Source organism: Catharus ustulatus, chromosome 28 (assembly GCF_009819885.2).
Source record: "Catharus ustulatus isolate bCatUst1 chromosome 28, bCatUst1.pri.v2, whole genome shotgun sequence".
NCBI lineage: Eukaryota > Metazoa > Chordata > Aves > Passeriformes > Turdidae > Catharus > Catharus ustulatus.
Window position 1 is genome coordinate 15163 of NC_046248.1, and position 24425 is coordinate 39587.

A 24425-nucleotide genomic window follows, 5' to 3' on the forward strand; every position below is an offset into this window, starting at 1 on the left:
CTCCTGGTGCCACCCTCACCCCGATGTCCCCAAGGCCACCATCGCTCAGTGTCCCCTCCGATGTCACCTCCGCCCCTCCCCCAATGACCAAAATCCGTTTTTTGCACCCATTTTTTATTCATTGTCCTTTCCAGGGACATTCTGGGCACATTTGGGGACATTTGGGGACAGCTCAGCACGAGCTGGCGGCTCCTGCGGAGAGACGGGGGAGGGTCAGGGTGGCACTGTCCCCAAATGTCCCCAAATGTCCCCGGGAGGAGGGGACACTCACCTGTCCCATGCACAGGTGACAGCTTCGGGGGCGGGCGGCGGCGGCTGTTGGGGGAGGGGACAGCTCAGTGTCCCCAAGTGTCCCTGAATGTCCCCAAGCATCCCCAAAGTGTCCCCAAATGTCCCAAGGTCTCACTTGGCCTTGCTCCGGCACTTGCACATCCCACCTGAGGGGACACAAAGGTGACATGGGTGACAATGACACAGGTGACACACAGGTGACACAGGTGACAATGACACAGGTGACACACACAGGTGACAGTGACAGGTGACACACAGGTGACAATGACACAGGTGACAGAAGTGACACTGACAGGTGACACAGGTAACACACAGGTGACACAGGTGACACACAGGTGACACAGGTGTGGCACTCACTGAACAGGTGACAATGACACAGAGGTGACACAGGTGACAATGACACAGGTGACAATGACACAGGTGATACAGGTGACACAGGTGACAATGACAGGTGACACACAGGTGTGACACAGGTGACAATGACAGGTGACAATGACAGGGGTGGCACTCACTGAACAGGTGACAATGACACAGAAGTGACACAGGTGACAATGGCAGGTGACACAGGTGATAGTGACACAGGTGACAATGACAGGGGTGGCACTCACTGAACAGGTGACACAGGTGACAATGATGGGGTGGCACTCACTGAACAGGTGACAGTGACAGGTGACAGTGACACAGGTGACACAGGTGACAATGACACAGAGGTGACACAGGTGACAGTGACACAGGTGACACAGGTGTGGCACTCACTGCACAGGTGACAATGACAGGTGATACAGGTGACACAAGTGACAATGACAGGTGATACACAGGTGTGACACAGGTGACACAGGGGACAATGACGGGGTGGCACTCACTGAACAAGTGACACACAGGTGACAATGACACACAGGTGACACAGGTGACACAGACAGGTGACAATGACGGGGTGGCACTCACTGAACAGGTGACACAGGTGACAGTGACACAGGTGACACAGACAGGTGACAGTGACACACAGGTGACACAAGGGTAGCACTCACTGAACAGGATACAATGACAGGTGACAATGACACACAGGTGACACAGGTGACAGTGACACAGGTGACAATGACAGGTGTCACTCACTGAACAGGATGATGATCCCCACCACGCTCAGCACCGCGGCCACCACGAGGCCACCCACGCGCAGGTGACACCAGTCTGGGGAGGGGACACGGAGGGACAGCTTGGTGACACCTGGGGACACCTGAGGACACCTGGGACACACCTGGGGACACCTGAGGACACCTGGGGACACTTTGGGACATTCCCAGTCCCTCCCAGTCCCTCCCAGTTCCCAGCACTCACCGTAATGGAAGGGATTGGCAGCATCTGGGGGGGAAAGGGAGGGGTCAGATAGACCAGTATGGACCAGTATAAACCAGTATGGACCGGTATGGACCAGTATAAACCAGTATGGACCGGTATGGACTAGTATAAACCAGTACAGACCAGTATGGGCCCACCCTCCCAGTATAAACCAGCATGGGCCGCTGTGGATCTTCCCTCCCAGTATAAACCAGCAGGAACTACTATGAACCAGTACAGACCAGTATGGGCTGGCATGGACCAGTATAAACCAGTATGGACCAGTACAGAGCAGTTTGGAGCCACCCTCCCAGTATAAACCAGTATGGACCAGTATGAACTGGGGGTACAGACCTCCCTCACCCAGAATAAACCAGTATGGGTTTTCTATCCCAGTATGACCAGTATGACCCAGTCCTTTCCCAGTTCATCCCAGTTCCCAGTTCATCCCATCCCTCCCAGTCCCTCCCAGTTCATTCCCAGTCCCTTCCCAGTCTGTTGCAGTTCCCTCCCAGTCCCTCGAGTCTCTCCCAGTTCCCTCCCAGTCTGACCCAGTCCCTCCCAGTTCATTCCCAGTCCCTCCCAGTCTGTCCCAGTTTGTCCCAGTCACTCACCAGGGGGGGTCCCCTCTGGCCAGAGACAGAACTGGGATGGGGGAGGGGACACCAGTTAAACCAGTTTGGGGGGGGCACTGGGCCCAGTTCCTCCCAGTAACCCCCGAAATCATCCCAGTCCCTCCCAGTTCATTCCCAGTTCATCCCAGTTCCCTTCCAATCCATTCCCAGTTCATCCCAGTCCCTCCCAATCCATTCCCAGTCCATTCCAGTTCATTCCAATCCATTCCCAGTTCATCCCAGTCCCTCCCAGTCCATCCCAATCCATTCCCAGTCCCTCCCAGTTCCCTCCCAGTTCATCTCAGTTCCTTCCCAGTCCCCCCCAGTCTCTCCCAGTACTTCCCAGTTCATCCCAGTTTCCCCAAAATCTCTCCCAGTTCATCCCAGTTCCCTCCCAGCCTCCTCGCAGTCTCTCCCAGTTCATCCCAGTTTCCCTGAAATCCCTCCCAGTCCATCCCAGTCCCATTCCCAGTACCTCCCAGTATCACCAGTGCCCCGAGCCTTTCCCGCTCCATTCCGTGACCTTTGATCCCTGGGGGGGCAGGGGAAATTCCAGAGGGTCCTGGGGAGAGGGACTGGAGGAACTGGGACACACTGGGAGGGACTGGGGGGAGATTGGGGGGCACTGGGAGGGAATGGGACAAACTGGGACAGACTGGGAGGGAATGGGGTGGGACTAGGAGGGGACTTGGGGGGGGGACTGGGAGGGACTGGGACAAACTGGGAGGGAAATGGGACAAACTGGGAGGGAAATGGGACAAACTGGGACAGACTGGGAGGGACTGGGAGGGGATTAGGGGGACTGGGAGGGGACTGGGACAGACTGGGAGGGGACTGGGAGGGACTGGAACAAACTAGGAGGGAATTGGGATGGACTGGGAGGGGATTGGAAGGGGACTGGGGGAACTGGGACAGACTGGGAGGGAACTGGGATGGGACTGGGACAGACTGGGACAGACTGGGAGGGACTGAGATGGAACTGGGGACGGGTGAGTCACTGGAATTCTTGAGCAGGGCGGGACTGGGACAAACTGGGGGGGACTGGGACAAACTGGGGAGGAACTGGGAGGAACTGGGGGGAACTGGGAGGGGATTGGGGAGGAACTGGGCGTGACTGGGATGAACTGGGGGGCACTGGGAGTGGATTGGGGAGGAACTGGGCGGGACTGGGATGAACTGGGCGGGACTGGGGGGGGATGAGTCACTGGGATTCCTGAGCAGGGTGGGAGTGGAACAAACTGGGGGGGACTCGGAGAGAAATGTGAGGGCTACTGGGAGAAACTGGGAGGTTACTAGGGGGTTTTGGGGGTTACTGGGAGGGACTAGAAGGGACTGGGGGGGTTACTGGGATGAACTGGGAGGGACTGGGGGACTTCTGTGGGTTACTGGGAGGGACTGGGGGGGCTACTGGGATGAACTGGTAGGGAGTGGGATGGACTGGAGGGTTACTGGGATGAACTGGGAAGGACTGGGGGGCTACTGAGGGGTTACTGGGAGGGACTGGGGGGTTACTGGGAGGGACTGGGGGCCCCACTCACCTTCCCAGAGCAGCCACGAGGAACTGGAAATTGGAGGAGGGGGGACTTGGAGGGGGCGTGGCCAAGGAAGTGGGCAGGGCCAGGGCGGAGGTTTGGACTGGGGGGGACTGGGCTATACTGGGAGTGAGGTTGGGGGATACTGGGACAAACTGGGAGTGATTCGAGAATGGACTGGGACATACTGGAGGACATTAGGAACGCTGGGGAAGGATGCTGGGGGGTACTGGGAGGGCCTGGAGGTGTACTGGGATGAACTGGGCCGTACTGGGAGGGTCTGGAGGGGTTGAATAAGCCGGTCCCACCTTTGCCATCTCCCATTGGCTGAAGCGCCTGCCTGTCATGGCAAACAACCAATCAGAACCGGGGAACACAATCTGGGGGCGGGGCCTGGCGTGGGCGCCATTTTAGGCGCGTTCAGCCTACAACTCCCGTCATGCATCGCGGCACCAAAGACGCGTAACGGCGGCGTGCATTCAACTCCCGTCATGACCCGCGACCCCATAGCGGACAAATGGCTACGAGACTACAACTCCCGTCAGGCCCCGCGCTCCCCAGAGCCTCTTATTCCCATCCGTGTGCCCCATAGGCGCCCCCCGGGCCCTCCAGGAGCCTCCCCGAGCCCACTCGGGACCCCCAAACGCCTCATCGGACCCACAAGAGGCCCAAACCACAGAGGCCTCCTAACGCCGCCTTCGGGACTACAGCTCCCATCATGCCTCGCGGTACGCACAGAGCGCCATCAAAGTTGGGACTCCAGCTCCCGTCATGCCCCGCGCCTCATCCAGACTTAACTGTGCCTACATCTCCCATCATCCCCCGCGGCCACAGCACCTCCCTCAGCCAACTACAACTCCCGTCACGTCCTGCGCCCCAAAGAGACCCGTAAGAGCCCCGCAACATCCCCTCAAGGCCTTCCCAACCCCATAGGATGGGCCCTGGGGCCCCTGTGGACCCTCAAGTGCTCCCCAGAATCCCCAAGCGCTCCGTTGCAGCGACTTCCGGGACTACAGCTCCCATAATGCCTCGCGGCGCCCATAGCACGCCATTACGGCTATGCCTGTAAGTTCCATGATGCCCCGCGGCCCCATTGACCCGCATTATACCCGTGCCTACAACTCCCATCACGCCCCGCGGCCCAGAAAACGCCGTTAGAGCCCAAGTTCCCCCAAAACTCCCTCCCGACCCAAAAGCAAGACAAAAAATCCCCAATTTATTGGGACAGCAAAACTCAGAGACTCGCGACCACCCAATTCTTCAATATTTAATTTTTCCTCCTTCTAAAAATCTTCCTTTCACCTTATTCCAGTCCATCCACATTTTAATATCGCCTCCTTCTTCCTCTTCTGGGGGTCTCTGGGGGTATTTGCGGGTCTCTCATTGCAGGGATCATTCCGAGGATCTCAGGCATATCTCGGGGGTCCGGGGCGGATTTTTGGGGTCGCTCAGAGCAGGGGCCGGCTCCGCTGAGTGAGCAGAACCCCAAATCGCCGCTTCAGGGCCACGCGGTGCCGGGAGAATTTATCATCGGGGGACAAACGGGCGGGATGAGCCGAGCATGTGGGGGTCCCGTCCGGGGCCACCTTCTGTGGGGGCAGTGTGTCAGAGAGACCCCAAAATCCCCACAAAATTCCCCGGATTTCTCCCCCTCACAACACCCAAACTCCCCCGTATCGCTCCCAAACGGCACCCCAGACACTCAAATCCCGTGGATCTCCCTAAACCCCTCTTCAAATCCCCTCTAAACATCTCCAAAGCCCCCAAAAAATCCTCCCGCACCCGCAGGGTGTAAACGCGCTCCCCACGCTCGTTCTCGTAGCACTGCAGGAGCACGGCGGCGGCGGCGGGACGCGGGAGCGGAAGTCGCCTCAGAAGAAAAAAGGAAGTGAGCGGGGTTTGTACCGGAAGTGGGCGAGGTGGCTGATGGGAAATGGAGTCCGGGATAAAGCAGGGCATTCAATGGTATCCAAAGGGGGAAATTTGGGGCAAAAAAAAGGGAAATTTGGGATGAAAAAGGGCCATTTGGGTCCAAAAAAGGAGAATTTGGGATTTAAAAAGGGAAATCTTGGCACCCAGATGAGATGTTTGGGTCCAAAAAGGGAAATTTGGGGCCAAAAAGGGAGAATTTTCACCTAAAAATGGGAAATTTAGGGAGAAAAAAGAGAAATTTGGGTTCATAGAGGGAGAAATTTGGTCTAAAAAAGAAAATTTGGGATTAAAAAGGGGAAATTTGGACCCAAAAAGTGAAATTTGGGTGTGAAAAAGGAGATTTTGGGTGCAAAAAGCAAAATTTGGGTCTAAAACGGGGAATTTGGGTGTAAAAAGGGAGAATCTGAGAGCAAAAAATGGGAATTGAGGAACTACAAAAGAGAATTTTGACCAAAAAAGGGAAATCTGGGGCTAAAAGGAGTACTGCAGGAACATGGTGGCGGCAGCGGGACGCGGGAGCGGAAGTCGCCTCGGAATAAAAAGGAAAGCGGCAGGCTTTTTACCGGAAGTGGGCGAGGTGGCTGATGGGAAATGGAGTCCGGGTTAAGCCAGAGCATCCAATGGGATCCAAAGGGGGGAAATTCGGGGCAAAAAAGGAAAATTTGGGATGGAAAACATATCTAATCGTTGAGGCACTAGAGGGATTTTTGAATTTTTGAGAAAATTTCTTTGGTTTTATTTTTCATGGAATTAGCCTATTCATAATTCCTCTGAACATCATTGAGTTAGGAAGTCTGAAGGGAAAGTTAGAAGGCTTCAATGATAAGAAGGGAGAAAGGATTTCTTCTTGACATTGGCCTTCTGTGCATACCCAGGAAAGACCCACACCGCTGTGACTGCATTTTCTGCAAACTACAAAGAGTTCTCAGCAAGCAGGCAGGCCTTGCTGGTGTTTTTATAGCACTGTAATATCATCCTCAGTGTTGGAATCAATCACCAAGCAGAGGAAGAACAGGAAATTTTTCTGTACTGAGACCCAACATTGATGGCAAAGAAAGAAACAGGACTTGCATCTCAAGACTATGTCTGATTTGTGGTCAGCTGTGGTCACAGTCCCTGTCCTGGCTGACACTATGAGTGATTTGGCTACTGTCAAAAAGGAGGAAGCAGAGTAAACTAATGACAGAACGTTGTGATGCCATGGGTGTCCTCGCCAGATCACCTGTAGCTGTCAGCCACCAACTCTGACACAGCCCGAGATGACCACCATGGACCAGTTTTCCCTGAAAACTGGTGAGATTTTTTTCCATATGGCTCAGGCCTTTCGGCTCCTTCCTATCCTCACCTTTTCCTTCTGCGCTCTTTCCTTTTCCAGTAAAATCCATGTTTAAACCCGTGCTTCTGTCTGACCCCTGATTTCTGTTGGCCGATATCTGTAGGGAGCAAATTGATCATCCAAATGTTCCACCTTAGCTCTCCTTCATTGCTTCAGGGGTTTATTCCCTACTTTTTTATTGCAGAGACACTGAAACCCAACATCAAGAACAATTTGCCTCTAAACATTTCTGAACTTGGCAGTTCCTGACAATTCAGGATTTTCTTAATGGAAATAGCACGGGGCAGGTCCTTCTGAAATACCCTCCAACAGAGCAGTTAAAACTAATCATGCTTGATTTGGCAGAACTAAGCTTGAATTAGAGGCCAGTGGGTATGATCCCTTTTTCTTCATCAGGAAAATTATAGTAATTTCACGTCTATAAGGCGCACCCTTTTGACTAAAATTCTTCCCCGAACCCGGAAGTGCGCCTTATAGTCCAGTGCACCTTATATATGGGCAAAGTTGTGACATTTGCCACGCCAGAAGTAGGAGCCGCAGTGGGGGGGCGGTGCCGCGGGAGCACCGAGTCGCGAGGGGAGCAGGCAGTGCGGCCGGCAGGAGCCGCGCTGGGAGGGAGGGAGCCAGCCCCAGCCAATGCGCAGGGAAGGAGGGAGCCGCCACCGCCGGCCCCGGTGCGGGCGGTGCAGAGGAGGAGGCAGGGAGCAGCTGCCGCCGCCAGCATGGTGCAGGCGGTGCAGAGGAGGAGGCAGAGAGCAGCTGCCACCGCCGACACAGCACGGGTGGTGTGGAGGAGGAGGGAGAGAGCAGCCATCGCCACCGACATGGCGTGGGCGGTGCGGAGAAGGAAGGAGAGAGCAGCCACTGCTGCCAACACGGCGCGGGCGGTGTGGAGAATGAGGCAGGGAGCAGCCACTGCCACCGACACGGCACGGGCGGTGCAGAGGAGGAGCTGCGCCAGCCAGCGCCGGGCGGGAGTGCCTGGGTCCGTGGCAGCTGCAGATGCCGGGCAGGGAAAGCCGGGACCCGCAGCCGTGTGGTGGTAACCAGGAGCTGCGAGCAGCGCCTGCCGGGGACGGGCGGGAGTGTGGGGGCCCGCGGCACGGGGAGGGCACCCGAGGCTGCATTTAAAGGCTACACCAGTCTGTGAAAAATGTTTGCAAACTGCAGTAATTCATTACTTTTTGCACGCGGCTCACCTCCTCACTGCAAAAAAAACCTGCGAGCCGTGAGCCCAGCCGCGAGGGGGGCAGGAACGGCCAGCCCCCGGCCAGCGGGGCCACGCAGGCTGGGCGGCACCCCCCGCCCCCTTGGTCCCAGCCCCCGCCGGCCGCGCGGGCTGAGAGCGACCGCCCAGCCCCTGCTCACAGTCCCTGCCAGCCGCGTTGGCTGAGCGGCAGCCGCTCAGGGAGAGAGGGAGTGGGCACCCCCCAGCCAGCAGGAGCCGCACAGGGAGAGAGGGAGCGGGCAGTGCCACCCTGAACCGCAGCAACCCCGAGGTGTGAGCCTTGGCCGCCCTGAACCACGGCAGCCGTGAGCCCCGCCTCGCCAGCCGGGGGCGGGCGGGAGTGTCGGGCCCCGCGCACGGGGACGGCGCCTGGGGCTGCGTTAAAAGGCTACACCAATCTGTTAAAGTGTTTCCAATTTGAGCACATGCCAGTAAACTCCATGATCGTGGGATTCCATTACTAAGTAGTTACTTTGTTGCGCTCAGCACGGATCTTCGCGGCAAAAAAAAAGTGCGCCTTATAGTCCGGTGCGCCTTATGGTCGTGAAATTACTGTATATCTTCAAGTCTCATCTCTCCTATCTATTCAAAGAAGATTTGCACTCTGCATTAGAAGCCCCCTGTGTTCCCAGGGCCAATATGATCAGTGTATCTGTAGGGTGTAAATTGACCATGCCAAGATTGTCCTTGGTTGTGGCTTGGGTTTATTCCTGCTTTCTTTCCTGCAGACACACTCCAACCAAATACTGCAACACCTGCCTCAAAAGCATCCCCTGAAAATTCAGAACCATACTCAGAGTGTTTCCCTGCTCCCAGGGACAGGCTCCAAGGCTGGGCTCTCACTTCCATGGAATGAAGGAGAGCTGCTGCACTTGCCAGTGGCTCCAGGGTTTTGTGGTCAGTGCTTTGAGTGCAGCTTTTGTGCACACTCTGCCTCCTTGAGCTGAGCAGCATTCCTGGGCATGGACACCCCTGCTGCAGCCAACATCATCCCAGCACAGATGCAGCAATGAGACTGCAGCAAGTCCTGGCTGAAGGAGTCTCCAGGCTGTTGCAGCCCTTCACCTGCACTGGAATCATCTTGTGCTGCCATGGGGGAGCAGGGGGGGTGACGGGCTCTTTGCAGATGAAGGCTTCCTCAAGGTGCTGCTGCTGCTGGCTGGGCCTGATTCAGTTGCTGGTGCCTTCCCCCACAGCTGTATCAGGAGCCTGCCTGGAAAAATGACATTGCCAGTGCAAGTGACAGCCACACATCCATGCCATGGCCCAGCCCACAGGGCGTCCTGCCTACCAAACTGCTCCAGTCAGGTCATGTTAGACAACAGAAAAATACATTGAAACAATACATTTTCCACATTCTGCCAAAATCCCGGCCATACAGCCCACATGGTGGGGCAGACTGCTGTCAGCAGAATGGGGGAAGCCCCAGCAGCTGCTCTCCCCATGGCAGGATGGCCATGGCAGCAGAGACAAGTCTCTCACCGTGCCCACTGCTGTGGCACCCAGTGCTCTGGAGTTGTTCCCACTGAACTCAGGCTGCTGCTACAGCAGCACCATCACACATTTGATAACAAAGACTTGGAATGGCATAAAGGACTTCCCCCAAGAGGTGTTAAAACAGAAGGGGAGGGGACTGTGGAGTTAAAATACTTCACTCCGTTCTAATACAAGAGTACCTGGATTTAAGCAGCAACATTTAACAACATATCCATGAACAAGTCTGAGCCAGAACTCAAAGGACAAGACAAATACTCCCAAATCTGCCACCCATGGGTAAAGGAAGCAGAAAACAATGAAAAAAGTGCCATTGCTGCTAAGTTACCTGCATTTATCCCATGGTCCAACCTTTCTGTACAAAAGCACCTCAATTCAAACACACACATTAAGGACAAGGAATAAAAGTGTCTCATAAAAGCCTGATTCCCTTTCTTTTCAAGGAAAGATTCTAGAAACACAATTCCTTAAAAACACAAATGTAGGTCTTTTTGGGACTGCATCCTTCAAAACGAGGAGTGCAGGTTGAAAATTGCAGAAGTGTTTCCACTGGAAAACACCTTTAACACCAGAGAATTCCCCCCAATAACTTGAGACCGCTGACACTGCCAAGGCACCACTAAAGCACAACCCAGGCCGGGATGTTATTGGCCTTCTTGGCCACCTAGGCACTCGCTGGCTCACATTCAGCCACTGCCAACCAGCACCCCCAGCTCCTTGTTTGCTGGGTGGCTTTCCAGCCACTCTGCCCCCTGCCTGCAGCCTCCCCTGGGGATGTTGTGACCGGAGTCCTGGACAGGGCGCTTCACCTTGTTGAACTTCATACTGTTGGGGAGGATGAATCAGGAAAACCTTATAAATGTGATTGTTCAGCAAAAGATTTTGAGAATATTGAAACCATAAGCAAGTTAGAAATGATGGCAGTTTTCGACTGTGTGCCTGAGAGCAACAATGTTGATGCTTCAAGGCCTCCTTCCTTTGTTTAGATAATGCCAGATGCCACAAATACCCAAGAGCCAGCAGAGACCCTCTCCAAGCATAAGGGAAAGGGTCCAAGATAAGGTTTAGAGATAAGAAAGCAATAAAACATGGTAGTATAGGAATTTCTATAGGTTGCATGCAAATGTTAGAGAATTTGTACCCTGTATTAGATTGGTTAGTGGAAATTAGAATATTCAACATAGAAGACAATTTATTCTATTGTAAGGGGAAACTCACTCTCTTTACTCTCTCTTTATTCGCTCTCTTTATTCCTTCTCTTAGCTCTCTTTATTCTCTCTCTTAGCCCTTTGTTCCCTCTCTTAATCTCTTAACTCTTACCTCATCCTTTTACTTAGAACTCCTACCACCCTACACTCTCCTTCTGCCCTGCTCTGAGCTGCGTCTGGCAGCTCCAAGCAGGGCCCTCTTTACCCACGCCCTATGCAATAAACTGCAAACTGAAAGCCCTGCCTGTAGAGATCTCTCCGTTTGTCCCGACCGTCCTGCCCGTCGCCATCATCCCCCTCAATACTCCCACATCATACAAGAGGCCTCAGCCCATGATCCAGCCTGTCCAGATCTCTCTGCAGAGACTTCCTACCTTCCAGCAGATCAACACTCCCACCCAGGCTGATGTGCCCTTGATCCCCCCCTCCACATCATTGATAAAGATATGGAACACGACTGGCCCCAGTGCTGAGCCCTGGGGAACACCACTTGTGACCAGCTGCCAGCTGGATTTAATTCCATTGAGTTCCACCACTCCCTGGGCCTGCCCAGCCTGACAGCTTTTCCCCAAGGAAGAGTGCATGAAGTACTTCAGTATTTTCCTCATCCTTTGTTCTGTGTTTATCCCCACCTCTGATAAAAGTCAGAGATTCTCCTTAATCCTGCTTTTGTTGCTGATGTATTTACAGAAATATTTTTACTCTCTTTTGAGAGTTCCTAGGAAGAAATTCTTTACTGTGAGGCTGATGAGGCACTGGGAACAGGTTACCCACAGAAGCTGTGGATGCCCCAAGCCTGGAAGAATTCAAGACCAGGCTGGATCGGTCCCTGAGCAACCTGGTCTAGTGGAGGGTGTCAGTACGCACAGGCAGGCTTTGGAAGTAGACAATCTTTCAGGTCCTTTCCAATCTAAATCATTCTGGGATTCTAGGATTTCACTGCAGTAGCCAGATGAAACTTGGGCTTTGTCCCTTCTCATTTGGTCCCTGCATAACCTCACAACAGCCTTAGAGTCCTCCCGCACTGCCTGCCCCTTTCCCCAAAGATGATAAACTCTCCTGTTCCCCTGATTCCAGCCAGAGCTCTCTGTGGGACCCATTGGGAGTGGGACCAGTACAGAAAGCAGGCAGTCAGGTATATCTGCCTAGGCCTCATTTCATAGGAGTAATAGCTAGGAAATATGTCACAGGAAACTCTTGGCTGGGTAAGATCACCCCCTAAATGAAGAGGACCATGCCCCATTATCTAAGGTATTAAAAATGGCCAAGTGAAATTTAAGTACGAGAAATTAATGGATAAACACAGCTGCATCTGCCGTTGGCTTTCCTGTAACACAAAGCCAGCTTCCACATGCCTCTGGTTTTTCCCTCTCCCAAGCAGTTCTACCTCCAAACTAGCCTGCTATACAGCATCACCAGGAAGGGCATTACTTATGGCACCTCCCTTCATGGTGCCCAAAGGCTTCATTGCCTAATATCAGCACACAGACCCTAATGAAGGCCAGCTAAATGACATGGAAAACACCAAAAGTAAAGCTGTGTAGAACCACCTCTTTCTGAATTGCAGCAAAACCACTGCAGCTGGAATGACTGTGACTTTTCTAACTTCTTGGTGGCAAGGTCCCTTAGGTTAGACAGCTCACAAGCAGTGCTCCTCTGTTTTTCTGCACCATGAATACAAGTGAGATGACAAATGTGTGTTCCCCTAGTGTCAAACTGACTGAGTTAAGGAATTTCTGAAGCACCAAACTTGCTTCCTCAGATATTACTGTGCGAAGCAAGGAGCTCAAAGAGAAGATTTAATGTTAAAACCACCTTTAGTTCTAGCTCTGAGAAACATCTCAGCCATACACCATGCTTTCAGGTGTCTGAACACACCATAAGCTTAAAAGTCCAAATCAACAACCCTAGCAAGGGATTCATGCAGTGTGATAAACCCTGAACAGCCTCCTGAACAGATTCTTCTGAGCATACAACACTAACCCAGACCAAAAGTGCAAGGAGAGCTTGTGTAGGGAGGGACTTGTGCAGCCTCCCCATGCAGGCGGCTTCCCTCCCCTGCCTGGCTGCACGGCTGATGTGCAGAAGCCGGGCCTTGGGAATGGAGGTCTGGGCTCCCGGCCGGCTCAGGGGCCTTGGAGCTGGTGCTGCTCTCCATGGTGTCGTGCCCTGGCTTCCATGGAGTCATGCAGCTCCTGGAATGGTTCGAGCTGCCCGATGGCTTTGTGCTGGTCATGGAGCGTCCGGAGCGCTGCCGAGACCTCTGGCACCTGCTGCACGCAGGAGGGTTCCTGCCAGAGCCCGTGGCGTGGGGGGTGTTCCACCAGGTGCTGCAGGCCGTGCGGCACTGCACCAGCCCGCGACATCAAGGCCGAGAATGTCCTCGTTGACCTGGCCACCTGCGAGGCAAAGCTCATTGACTTTGGGTGCGGCACCATCCTCCAGGACACCTTGTACACCCACATGGCAGGTGAGCCGAAAGCTGGGGCACAGCCGGGCAGAGGAGCTTCTCCCCTTTGCTGGCACAGCACAATACACCTCATACATTTTCAGTGCCTGTCTCTGCTTCATATTAAAATTAGTTCCACGCCTCTTTGTGGCTGTGCACTGCTCCTTGATGGTCTCTCTGCTGGATCGTCTGGGGGCCCTTGGGATGAAGTAGACAGTCCTCCTCTCAGCTGAACTTTTCATCTTGTCTCCTCGACATGGTCATTTTAGTCCTTTGGTCATCTGGATTTTGATGCCAGTTTTCCTGGATTCAGGGATCGGAAGAATCCCCCTTATCCTGTGGTGCCTTTGTCCTTCCATCCTGTTTGCACATTCCAGCTCTTTATCTTACCCTGGAGCCTTGCCCTCCTCCTGTTGTTGGAAGCACCGTAAATTGCAGCAAACATACAGTTTTCTCAGCCCCTTTTAGTCCGAGCATTTCTGGATGCTCCATTCCCAGTTCTCAATGTCTCTGTCTCCCCTGCAGGCTCAGGGGGCGCTGCCCCCTCCCCAGCAGCCGCTGCTGCGGCGGTCGTGAGGCACAGGGGGTGGCAAAGGGGGGTCCGGGATGCGAGCGGAGGAGCAGCGGGAGGAAGAGGAGGCACAGAGGAAGGGGAGGAGCAGGAGCAGGGGCAGCACGAAGAGGAGCAGCAGCAGACGGAGAATCGCGGTGTTGCAGGGCGAGCCCGCTGAGCCCGCAGCTCCGCTGGCCCCGGCAGCATCGCATTCCTGCATCCCGCGGGTGAGCGGGGAGGGGAAGCTCGCCCCGGGGCTGTCGCGGCACCTCCGGCTCGGTTGGTTGGGTTTTGGTTATTTTGGGGGATGGATGGTGGGGTTTGTGCCTCGCATATTCCGGAATCGAGTCCCAAATATATGTGTGTGTTCCTGGGAGAGGTATTGTTTTATTGACATGAGGAGGAGATATTTTTGGCTCTTGCAGGAGTCCAAAGCCGAGCCGTAAATGGGGGGAATTCTCCTTGGGGGGATTTGGAGGGGCCCACGTGGCGATCGCCCGGTCCCTGCGGGGCGGGACATCGGTTTTGGGGATCCCCCGGAGAGGCGGGGGATGAAAGGCGGGAGCCCCGGCGTGGGGAGAGGGGCGACAGCAGAACTGGGAGACCCCCGGCAGCCTGGAGGGGTGGTGGAGCCTGGAGATGAGCGGGGTCCGGGTCCCCCGAGCCTAAAAAGCGCTGGTGGGGAGCGGGGGAAGCCCTGAGTTCCTGGAGTGGGGGGATGCTGGAGAAGGGGACCCTGGGACAGAATCAGGGCAGGATGAGCCCTGGGACCCCCGAAACGCCCTCAAGGTGCCACAGCAGGACCCGGGAGAGGGGGTATCCCCAGGAGCCATGGGCCTCCCAGCAGCTCTGAGAACAGGGACCCCCATAACCCCAAAGTAAGGACACTGCAAACAGGGAACTCCAGGGACAGTGTTTTGGGGCTCCTTCATGATTATTGGAGGTCTTTTGTGGACACCAGACTCTCGGAGATGCTCTTGGACAGCGGGACCTTCAAAGCCAATGAGCTCACGTCTTGTTTTTCCCCCAAACCACGATTTCCCATTTCCAGGTCTTATCCGGATGGAGGAAAAGGCTGTGAGGGAGAGGAAGATGCCCCAGGACACCCAGGCAGGTGAGGAGGATGTCACTGCCCCTTTCCCCCTCTATCCTGCTCCATCTCCCAGCCCAGCACGGCCCCTGGCTACAGGACAGCCCTGCTGCTGATGCTGCCCTGCCGGAGACAGACTGGGGGGGATCTCCTTCCCGTTCCCTCTGGCACAGAGGCAAATCCCATCCTCTCCTTGTCCTTCCTCCCCCAGACAAGGAACAGAGGATGGAGACCAGGGAGGACAAATCCCTGCAGCAGAACCTCGTGGAAGAGGCCGTTTGTATCGGCTCCATGGCAGAGGAATCCAACAGGGAGGAAAAACCCCCGAGATTCCGCACAAGGAGGGGCTGCAAACACAGATCATGGGGATCCAAGGAGGAAAGACCCTACCCTAGGCCAGAAAGGCAGCCAGAGATCTGGCCAGAGCTCTGAGCTGATGGACCATGAGCAGCTTCATGATGGCAAGAAGCCCCTTCAGTGCTTGGAATGTGGGAAGAGTTTCCACAAGAGCACCCACTTTAATCATCACCAGAGGATCCATACTGGGGAACGGCCCTACAAGTGTGGGAAGTGTGGGAAGGGATTCAGAGAGAGCTCTGACCTGATCCAACACCTGACAGTGCACACTGGGGAATGTCCCTACGAGTGTGGGGAATGTGGGAAGGGTTGCAAAGACACCTCCGCCCTGATTCGACACTTGACAGCGCACACCGGCGAACGGCCCTACAAGTGTGGGGAATGTGGGAAGGGATTCAGCGTCAGCTCCCACCTGATTATCCACCAGAGAATCCACACTGGGGCACGGCCCTACGAGTGTGGGGAATGTGGGAAGGGCTTCTGTGACAGCACTGACCTGATCATGCACCAGGCAATGCACACAGGGGAATGCCCCTACAAGTGCTCAGAATGTGGGAAGAGCTTCAGCCTGAGCTCCAGTTGGATCCCTCACAAGAGGATCCACACCAGGGAGAAGCCCTTTGGGTGTCCTGAGTGTGGGAAGAAGTTTCAGAGCAGATCCAGTCTGCTCAAGCATCAGCAGATTCACACAGAGGAGAGGCCCTTCTGCTGCCCCTGTGGGAAGGGCTTTAAGGAAAACTCCACCCTCGTCACCCACCAGTGCATCCACACCAGGGAGAGGCCCTGGTGTGTGAAGTGTGTCCCCAGTGTGGGAAGAGCTTCTCCGAGAACCCTCCTGTGACCCAACACCAACAGGGGCACCGGTAAAGGGAAGCCCTGTGAGTGCCCTGTGTGCAGGAAGAGCTTCGTGCTCCTCCAGCTCCATCCCCACTGGAGGACCCCGTTGGATGCTCCCCAGTGACCCTGGCTGGGCAGAGCCTTGGTGATCCATGGTCCTGGTGATCCATATTGGGAACACACTGGGCTGGTGGTCTCCACATCTTCCTGGCTCCCTGTGGGCATCTGGATGCAGCAGGCCAAAAATCCACTGGGATGCAGACTGACATCAGGAATTCATTTGGGACAGTGGATTTTGCTTTCGACCCCAAAATATTTCCCCTTTTGCATCCAATCATTTCATCTGGCAGCATCAAGGAATACTGCATGGTCCTGGAGGTCTTTACCAACCTAAATCATGCAGTGAGTCTAATTCTCTCTGGGCCACAGGCATCTTCCACAGCCAAAGTATGATGGACTACAGCAAAAAAAACCCAAGATTTTGGAGACAATGGAGTGAAAAGTCCTCTAAAAAAGGTTCTTTCCACCCACCCAAGCACATGCATACTCAGCCAGCATGGAGAGGTAAATCCTTTTATTTTGGCCTTGATTTTATTTCATTTTTCTTCATCCCTTCACCCAACATTGGGGTAAAAATAAAGACATTGAAATAAGATATGGATGGGGACATTGTGGGATGTGGGTGAGGATACAGTGGGGATGGGGATGGTGACATGGACGTGGATACGGACATGGATATGGACATTGATATGAATATGGACATGGACATGCATATGGACCTGCGTGTGGACAAGGCTGTGGATGGAGATATCAGGCCTAGGGGGTCACAGACACAGATGGTGACATGGGGGTGTATCCCATGGATGAGGACTGTGGGGGACACAGGATGGCCTTTATCGCAGTGAGAAAAACGAGGTTCACTTTCCTGGTAAATTTTATCAAGGTTTATTAAAAGACAATAGGAGACAAACAATAAAGCAAAAGGTCATAATGGCCAGGTGCTTGACATGGAGCCAAGAGCACACACTAACTCAGAAAACTCTTCGTTAAATGCATCAACATGTTTCATATTCATAGACCTTCATGCTTTTAAAATCAGCCCCCCAATCTGTAAAGCAACTTTTTGTTTGTTTGTTTGTTTGTAGTTTTGTTGTTGTTTTTGGTGGTGGTGGTGTTTTTGTTTTTTTTATTTGTTGTGCCCTTCTGTGTCTGTTCCCTGATCAATAAATTCCTTCCCTGGAGTTCTGGTGTTGTCACCCATGTCTTCATCAAGATAGGATAATCCAAGAATGTGAAGAATTTCCTGATTGTCTTTTTTACCATTCTCTGAGTTAGTTACATGAACAAAAGCTTTTTACATTAACATGCTATAGACCAAGAAAAATATATATTTATCACACTACTATTTCTAAGTTTTGTTAATACAGAACTAAAAGAAACTATATCCATACAGCTGAGTTTTCCAGCATTATACATATAGAATTAATATTGACAAAAAGCCAATAATGTAATATGTACTTATAACATCACACTTGCAGAGAAAGCTGTCGATCAAAAGTGGGGCCAGGATGAAACCTGGTTGTGATAAAGGCCATCCCTTGGGGCCCTCTAAACAGGGGTGCAAAGGAGCCCCTTGGAGCTGTGCAGGCTGCAGCAGGGTGAGCAGCAAAGTCCCTGTGAGTGGGGCTCCATGAGCTGGGAACTCCTGTTTGCTGCACTCAGAGGGACCCTGCAGACACAGCAGTGTCACCAGAACTCCATCAAAACTGCTCTGGTGGGGACAGGAATGTCACTGGGACCCCCAGCCAGGGACCCTGCAGGGACAGGAGTGTCACTGGGACTCCTATCCCACAGCTCTCCCCACCAGGAGTGTCACCGCTGCCAAAACTGCAGCACTCTCTCCAACTCCCTGGAAGGAGGCTGTAATCAGATGGGGGCTGCCTTCTTCTCCCAGGCAACCACTGACAGAATGAGAGGACACAGTCTTCATCTAGGAAAAAATTCTTAGCTGAACGAGTGAGTGGGCATTGGAAGGGGCTACCCAGGGAGGTGGTAGAGTCACCACTCCCCATCTGGGTCTGGGTGTGACAGAGCCAGCACACCCAGTACCCCCAGACCACCCCTCTTTCCCTGGGAAACATCCCCCAAAGGTGCCAAATCCTGCTGGGATCTGGTGCAGCCAAGCTTTGGGTAGGCAAAGGGGGGCTCAGGAGGACAAAGGGACAGAGGGGTTTATCCTGCTCCTGGTTCAGCGCCCAGTGCCGATGCCCAGCCGCAGTGTCCAGTCTTAGTGTCCAGCCTCAGTGCCCAGTTCTGGTGTCCATTCCCAGTGTCCATTCCCAGCGTCCAGCCCAGTTATGATGGCCAGTGCCCAGTGCCTGTGTCCAGCCTCAGTGCCCATCCCAGCTGTCCAGTCCAACTGTCCAGTCCTCAGTGTCAGTGCCCAGTAGTGGCGTCCAGTCCCAGTTCCCAGCCCCAGTCCCAGTTCCCAGCCTCATTTCCCAGGCCTGGTGCCATGAAGCCAAGCACTTATCCAGAACAGTCTCACCCCGGTCCCAGATGGGTGCCAGCCCCCATACCAGCTGTGTGCCAGATGTGTGCCAGTGTCACACCCCATCCTTGGGGACAAGGGCAGCCACCAGCAGGGCCCAGGGCTGGGCAATGCCACGCCTGTCCTGGAGGAAGCTGAGGGTTTTAACCTAGGAGCTGCAGGAAGAAGGAAGCAGTGATGGGGACGGTGATGGGGACAGTGACAGAAGGAGGCAGCCATGCACAGCTTGGTGTGGGGCCTGGGGCACGGCATGGGGCATGGTGTGAAGTGTGGCATGGGACATGGCACAGGGCATAGGGCACAGGACATGCCGTGGGTTTGAACATCACCCTGGAGCACGGCTCAGGACACAGGATATGGGACATGGCACATGGGACCGGGCGTGGGACATGCCCATGGAGCTGGGCACAGGGCACAGGACATGGGACATGGCACAGGACATCACCATGGAGCACAGCACAGGGCACAGTCAGCCCCAGCACCACCACCCCAAACCCCCTCCCACCAGCCCTGCTGGGACACCCATCCCATGGCAAAGGAGCTCAGTCAGGAGCTGCCCCTGCCTGGAGTGAGACCCGGGGGGGTCCTGGGGGCGCTCACCCAGCACTGCCTGGCACTCCAGGGTGCTGCAGACCCTCAGTGCATGCCCCAGTGCCATGGTGGTGACAGGGGAGCCGCCACAGGGGACTCGAGGGTGTCCCTGGTGTCAGTCACAGAGTCCATGTGGCATGGGGGACACCTGGGGGGACACCTGGGGGGACAGGGGTGGGCAGGAGGTGGGGGCATATGGGGGGAAGGGTGGGGATGGGGGTTGAGGTGGGGCAGAAACCCAAAAAAGCATCAAAGCCAGGGGAGGGCATCCAAAGTTAAGGGAAAGGACCAAATTCTGAACAATGCACCTAAAACTGGGGAAAGGACCCAAAATGGGGGAATAGAGTCAGAAGAGGAAAGGACTCAAACCAGAGAACATCCTGGCTGACCTGGCCACTGGGCAGGCAAAATTGTTTGACTTTGGCTGTGGCACTTACCTGCAGGACACAGCCTACACTCACTTTGCACGTGAACCCATGCAGGGGTTGCTCCAGTCCTGGGATCTAATGGCCGAACATCTCAAGGCCCAGCCTGGGTGTGGCACTGGGGATTCTGCCTTTTGCTGCCAGTCATGGCACTGAGCCTTCAGCCGAGTTGCTTTTGAGCAGGGGTGGGTGGGGGCCGGCTTCCAGCCCTGTTGGCAGCCTTTGCCAGACACTCTGCCCAGGACTGCCCAACTGAAACACACATGGGTGGGGATAGCAGAGAGGCAGGGCCACAACCTGTGCACCATGTGATTTGGTGTGCAGCTGAGAAAGGGCTTGGACTTCTGTGCTCTCCTTGTTTGCCTTGGCCTCATAATGACTTTTTGGGGCAATGCACGCAGGCAGGATAAAGGCATGGTTTTTCCCCAGCACTGAGTGGGTTTCTCCTTGTCATGGTCGGGCCTTCCAAGAGCTTCTGCTGCCCTCTTCCAGTGGCTTCTTTTCCAAGTCCGAGTTTGTACACAAGTCCCAGGTGCTGGTGAGAGGGCAGCAGGTCACAGCACATGCCACTGTGGCAGCTCCTGCATGCCCAGAGATGCTGGGGCCAGGCTCTGGGAGCAGCAGGATCCCCCTGATGAACTCCATTTGTATTCCATAGGAACACCATCCTACAGCCCCCTGGAACGGATCCACTTGGGCTGGTACTATGGCAAGGCAGCTACCATCTGGTCCCTGGGCATCCTGCTGCACCACATGGTCTGTGGGGAGCACCCTTTCAGGAGGGGCCAGAACATCAGCTGGGACCAGCAGCTCTCGCTGCCACAACGGCTCTCTCAAGGTGGATCCTCATCTCTGGGCACAGGGGGAATACCAGTGCTGGGAGACAGCAGCGGGCTCGTGAGCATCCCACTCTGGCAGCTGCTGAGGAGGTGGCACATGTCCTGCTCTCCTGCTTTCCTCCAAAACAAAGAACTAGTGGGAAGGTTTAGGCCCAGCTCTGAGCACATGCAGCATGGCCTGGGCATGGGAACAGTGGGGCAAAGCGGACTGGAGCCGTCTCCAACTGACCAGTGGTTTCTGGTTCCCTCCCCAGAGTGCCAAGATCTGATCAGGTGGTGTTTATCCATGTACTCCTTGGAAAGGCCCTTGATGGAAGACCTGTTCTGTGATCCTTGGATGCAGGATATTCATCTGCCACAGAAGAAGGGAGAGAGCCACAGGCACACTTCGATGCAGGGCCCTACTAAGTTACAGCTCCACACGTGCCTTGGCAATGAGAAGCAAAGAAGCCCAGACTTTTTTGTCCTGCCTGTGTCACTGCACAGGGGGCATCAGATGGGAGCACGCAGCCCTTGTGCTGGAGCTGAGCTGCTCTGCTCCAAGCTGGTTTGGCTTGTCCTGGTTCACTGACAGCTGGGGCCCTGGGCAGAACACTGACAGCCTGGGCTCACCCCCAAGGAAGGAGAAGCTGTACCAGGTGGGGCTGCTGCTGCTGCTGGGGACAGCAAGGATGACATCAAGGATGACAACCTCTTCCTGCACCTGGCCACTGGCAAGCTAAACATAATGGACTTGGATTCTGGCACCTTCTTCAAAGCCAAGCTCCACAGCAAATTTGCAGATGAGTCCAGACTCAGAGGGATGCTCCCAGATTTGGGCATTGCACAGCCTGGCTGGGAACCAAAGGTTCCCCCTTTGCTGGGTAGGATAAAACTGATTCTTCAGTCAGCTGGCAAGCTGCTTTTGGACAGCTAAACTTTATCAAGAAGGGAATTTAAATTGGTATCAAGCTTTACCTATCGCCCTCATCAGACTCAGAAGAAAAGCTAGGTCTAAAGAAAAAGTTAGCCCACTTGAAATGCTTTGTGGCAGACCTTACGGATTAAATGTTACTCATGATAAAAATTTGGCTCAAGTTGGTAATCAATATGTCTATGAATATTTAATGGCTATAAACAAACAGTTGCACCAGATGTTTAATACTGTGTTTGAGAACCAACCTAAGCAGCCAAATCATAAATTGCATAGAATTGATCCAGGTCACTGGGTGTATGTGAAGAATTTTACAGGTGATCCTCTGCAAGAAAAGTGGCATGGACTGCTCCAAGAGCTCCTGACTACCTTTACATCCGTTTGAGTAAAGGAAAGACCTACCTGGATTGACTGCACCAGTGAAGAAATCACCGGCTAAACCCTGTGTGCACTGGTTTGTAAAGGTTTCTTGAAATTTTACCTGCCAAGACCTGGGCAGTTTCCTTTGTACCTGACAAGGACCAATCAGTGTCAGACTTTTAAGACTGACTCACTGTTACACCAATGAGAAAGTGGATGCGTCTTTGTGAAACGCCCGAGTAAAGACAAAGCCCGCCGGGAAAGCTCTCTGTGCCTTCTCTCTCCGAAGGTGACCCCGGCCCTGCCCCTCCACGCGGCCGAGGCCGGGCAGGGCCGGGCGGGCTCTGACACAGGCTCAGGGAGCTGCCGGGCCCCGTTTGCACCCAGGGCCCGATAGCCAGGGGGAGCAGAGGCCTGTTGCTCAGATCCCGGCCCCTGGGCACGGGCAGGGAGCCCGCGGCTCTGCAGAACCCTGTCCTGCCGCCGGCCCAGAGCGGCTCCGGGCAGCCGGGCCCGCCCCGCCGCCCCCGCGGCCTGGGGCAGAGACAGCCGGGCCCGCTCTGGCCAGGGCCCCCAGCCTGGGCTGCTGGGCAGGGAGGGAAGAGCCCCAGCCCCGGCTGGGATGGAATGCAGCAAACGCCGGGAAACAGCCACAAAGCCAGAAAACTCATCACCGCTTTCTGGCTGAGCCCTTACAATCCGTGCCCAGCCCCAGCGCGGCCTTAACAAACTTTGTATGGTAAAACAACTGCTGGCCTCGGCCTGGAAGAGATCACAGAACCATGCGCTGCCCGGGCAGCGTATTCACTCTTTCACTGCCCAAAGTGAGACTTGCAGACACTTTGTTCTCTCTCCTGAGTGAAAGACAAGGAGCAAGATGGGGATAGACACAGAAACAGCATGAAAACACCAAGGTCAGACAGAAGGAAGAAGGAGAGTCATGGACTGAAATTTCTCCTTTTTTAAGAAGAGACTCTTGTTTCCCTATAACACATAAAAATATTGCAGAGTAAATATAACTGTTCTAACTATAAACAAAGGCATTGGTGTTAGATTAAGTAGATGTTGAAATAGCTGTGATCCCTTAAGTTTTAATAGTAAGATGGTTAAGACATCCAGCTACTCCCCAGGGAAGAAGAAAAACCTCTGTTTTTTCAAAAATAAACGTTTTGTTTAAACTGTTATAATCCTTAAAGTGTGCCACATAGTTGATATGGTCCTCAATAATAGTTGTATGAAAACTGTAAGTTAAAGAAAGGGTTTTTACATAGTGATCAAAATTCCATTCTCCCAGACACCTAATCACTGCAACATCAAGGCCAGAAGAAAACTGTTTCTTGTGGAGAAATCTCCATAGATGGAAGAGGGAAGTCTCCTCTCCTCTCCCAATGAATTGGTAAAAGACTATTTTAGAGATGGTAAACTGACAGAGTTTCTTCTAAACGTTTTCAGTGTGAAAGAAAGGAAGTGTGTAGGGGAGAAAGAGTAGTCTAGTTTCATTCTGAGTTTTTTTCTTATAGTTTCTAGTTCTAAAGTTTCTCTTTGTACCATTTAAAGTTCAGCCTGGATGCCTTCCCCCAAATCCTCGCTCACAACAAGAAAATTTAAAATTAGCGAACCAAAACCACTACACCCTGGACATCCAAACCTGTTGGGGATCATGGACTAAAATTGAAATTCACTCATAAACCAGTGTCTTTTTCATTGATTATATACTGCCTTCGATGTTATCACAATTGTAACACTAATAGGAACCACAGCTAATTATACAGGACTCAGGGACTGCTGGTTTAGCGGAGAGGTGCAACAGTGGAACCTCCCCTTAACAGACCAAGCAATTGGTCACATTTGAACCCCTAGAGCTTACACAACCCTTGTGCTCAATGCAGACAGGCAGGATCTTCCTTGGGAAAGTCCCTTTTCCAATTACAGTAATTTCACGAATACAAACCGCAGCAATTTGACAAAAATTTTGGTGGAAACCCGGAAGTGCGGCTAATAGTCGGGGGTGGCTAATATGTGAATAATTTTCTGACATTTACAACCCCAGACCTGCCAGCCAGGGCGCCGAGCCAAACACCTGCCAGTAAAAGCCGGCATTCCGCGATTGTTACAGTTGTTACTGTGTTGCCCTGGCTCCCTGCAGGCAGCACGGGGGGCGGGGAGAGAGGCGGGAGAGCTCTCTTTCCTCCTCTGCCGCGGCCCGGGGAGGACGGGGTTGAGGGGGGGGCGCGCCGCCATTGCCGCGGTTCGGGGAGGACGGGGGGGGGGGGCGCCGCCATTGCTGCGGCTCGGGGAGGGGGGGGGAAGTGCGCGCCGCCATTGCCGCGGCTCGGGGAGGAGGTGGGGTGCTTTGTCTGCGCCCGCCGCCGGCGCCACGGGCGCGGGAAAGCTCCGTCCCCACCCGCCGCCGCTGCCGTAGGAGCGGGGAAAGCTCCGTCCCTGCCTGCCACCGCGGGGCAGCGCCGACCCGGGGTGACCGAGCCCAGT

General features: G+C 54.1%; 2 protein-coding genes and 1 long non-coding RNA gene across 5 annotated transcripts; 1 reads left to right on the top strand and 2 right to left on the bottom strand.

The window, feature by feature from the left end:
- Positions 1-328: 328 nt before the first annotated feature.
- On the bottom strand, positions 329-4074 carry LOC117008194. Of its 3 annotated transcripts, XR_004420284.1 has the most exons (6): positions 3779-4074; positions 2716-2772; positions 2241-2271; positions 1627-1650; positions 1405-1479; positions 329-437 (listed from the first exon to the last, which is right to left on the bottom strand). It is a non-coding gene; the product is annotated as an uncharacterized LOC117008194 (long non-coding RNA). The 3 variants fall into 3 exon arrangements; XR_004420283.1 differs by lacking the exon at positions 329-437 and having other exon boundaries at positions 851-1479; XR_004420285.1 differs by lacking the exon at positions 329-437 and having other exon boundaries at positions 851-1479; positions 2716-2802.
- A 932-nt stretch (positions 4075-5006) lies between these two features.
- On the bottom strand, positions 5007-6974 carry LOC117007995 (H/ACA ribonucleoprotein complex subunit 3-like). Its single transcript, XM_033081496.1, has 3 exons — positions 6948-6974; positions 5555-5695; positions 5007-5361 (listed from the first exon to the last, which is right to left on the bottom strand). The coding sequence occupies exons 1-3, from the start codon at positions 6972-6974 to the stop codon at positions 5221-5223; spliced, it is 309 nt and encodes a 102-aa protein (XP_032937387.1). The 3' UTR covers positions 5007-5220.
- An 8524-nt stretch (positions 6975-15498) lies between these two features.
- Positions 15499-16260, top strand: LOC117007996 (zinc finger protein 239-like). The gene has a single exon (XM_033081497.1). The coding sequence runs from the start codon at positions 15499-15501 to the stop codon at positions 16258-16260; it is 762 nt and encodes a 253-aa protein (XP_032937388.1).
- The last annotated feature ends 8165 nt before the right edge of the window (positions 16261-24425 follow it).

Excerpts from the sequence above, each read along its gene's own strand:
- LOC117007995 (XM_033081496.1), bottom strand. The coding sequence starts at position 6,974 with ATGGTGGTCATCTCGGGCTGTGTCAGA. Across the intron at positions 5,696-6,947 it reads TCATCTCGGGCTGTGTCAGA|CCACCTCGCCCACTTCCGGT; the intron begins GTTGGTGGCTGA and ends ATTTCCCATCAG. Across the intron at positions 5,362-5,554 it reads AGCGCGTTTACACCCTGCGG|AAGGTGGCCCCGGACGGGAC; the intron begins GTGCGGGAGGAT and ends CTGCCCCCACAG.
- LOC117007996 (XM_033081497.1), top strand. The coding sequence starts at position 15,499 with ATGGACCATGAGCAGCTTCATGATGGCAAGAAGCCCCTTCAGTGCTTG.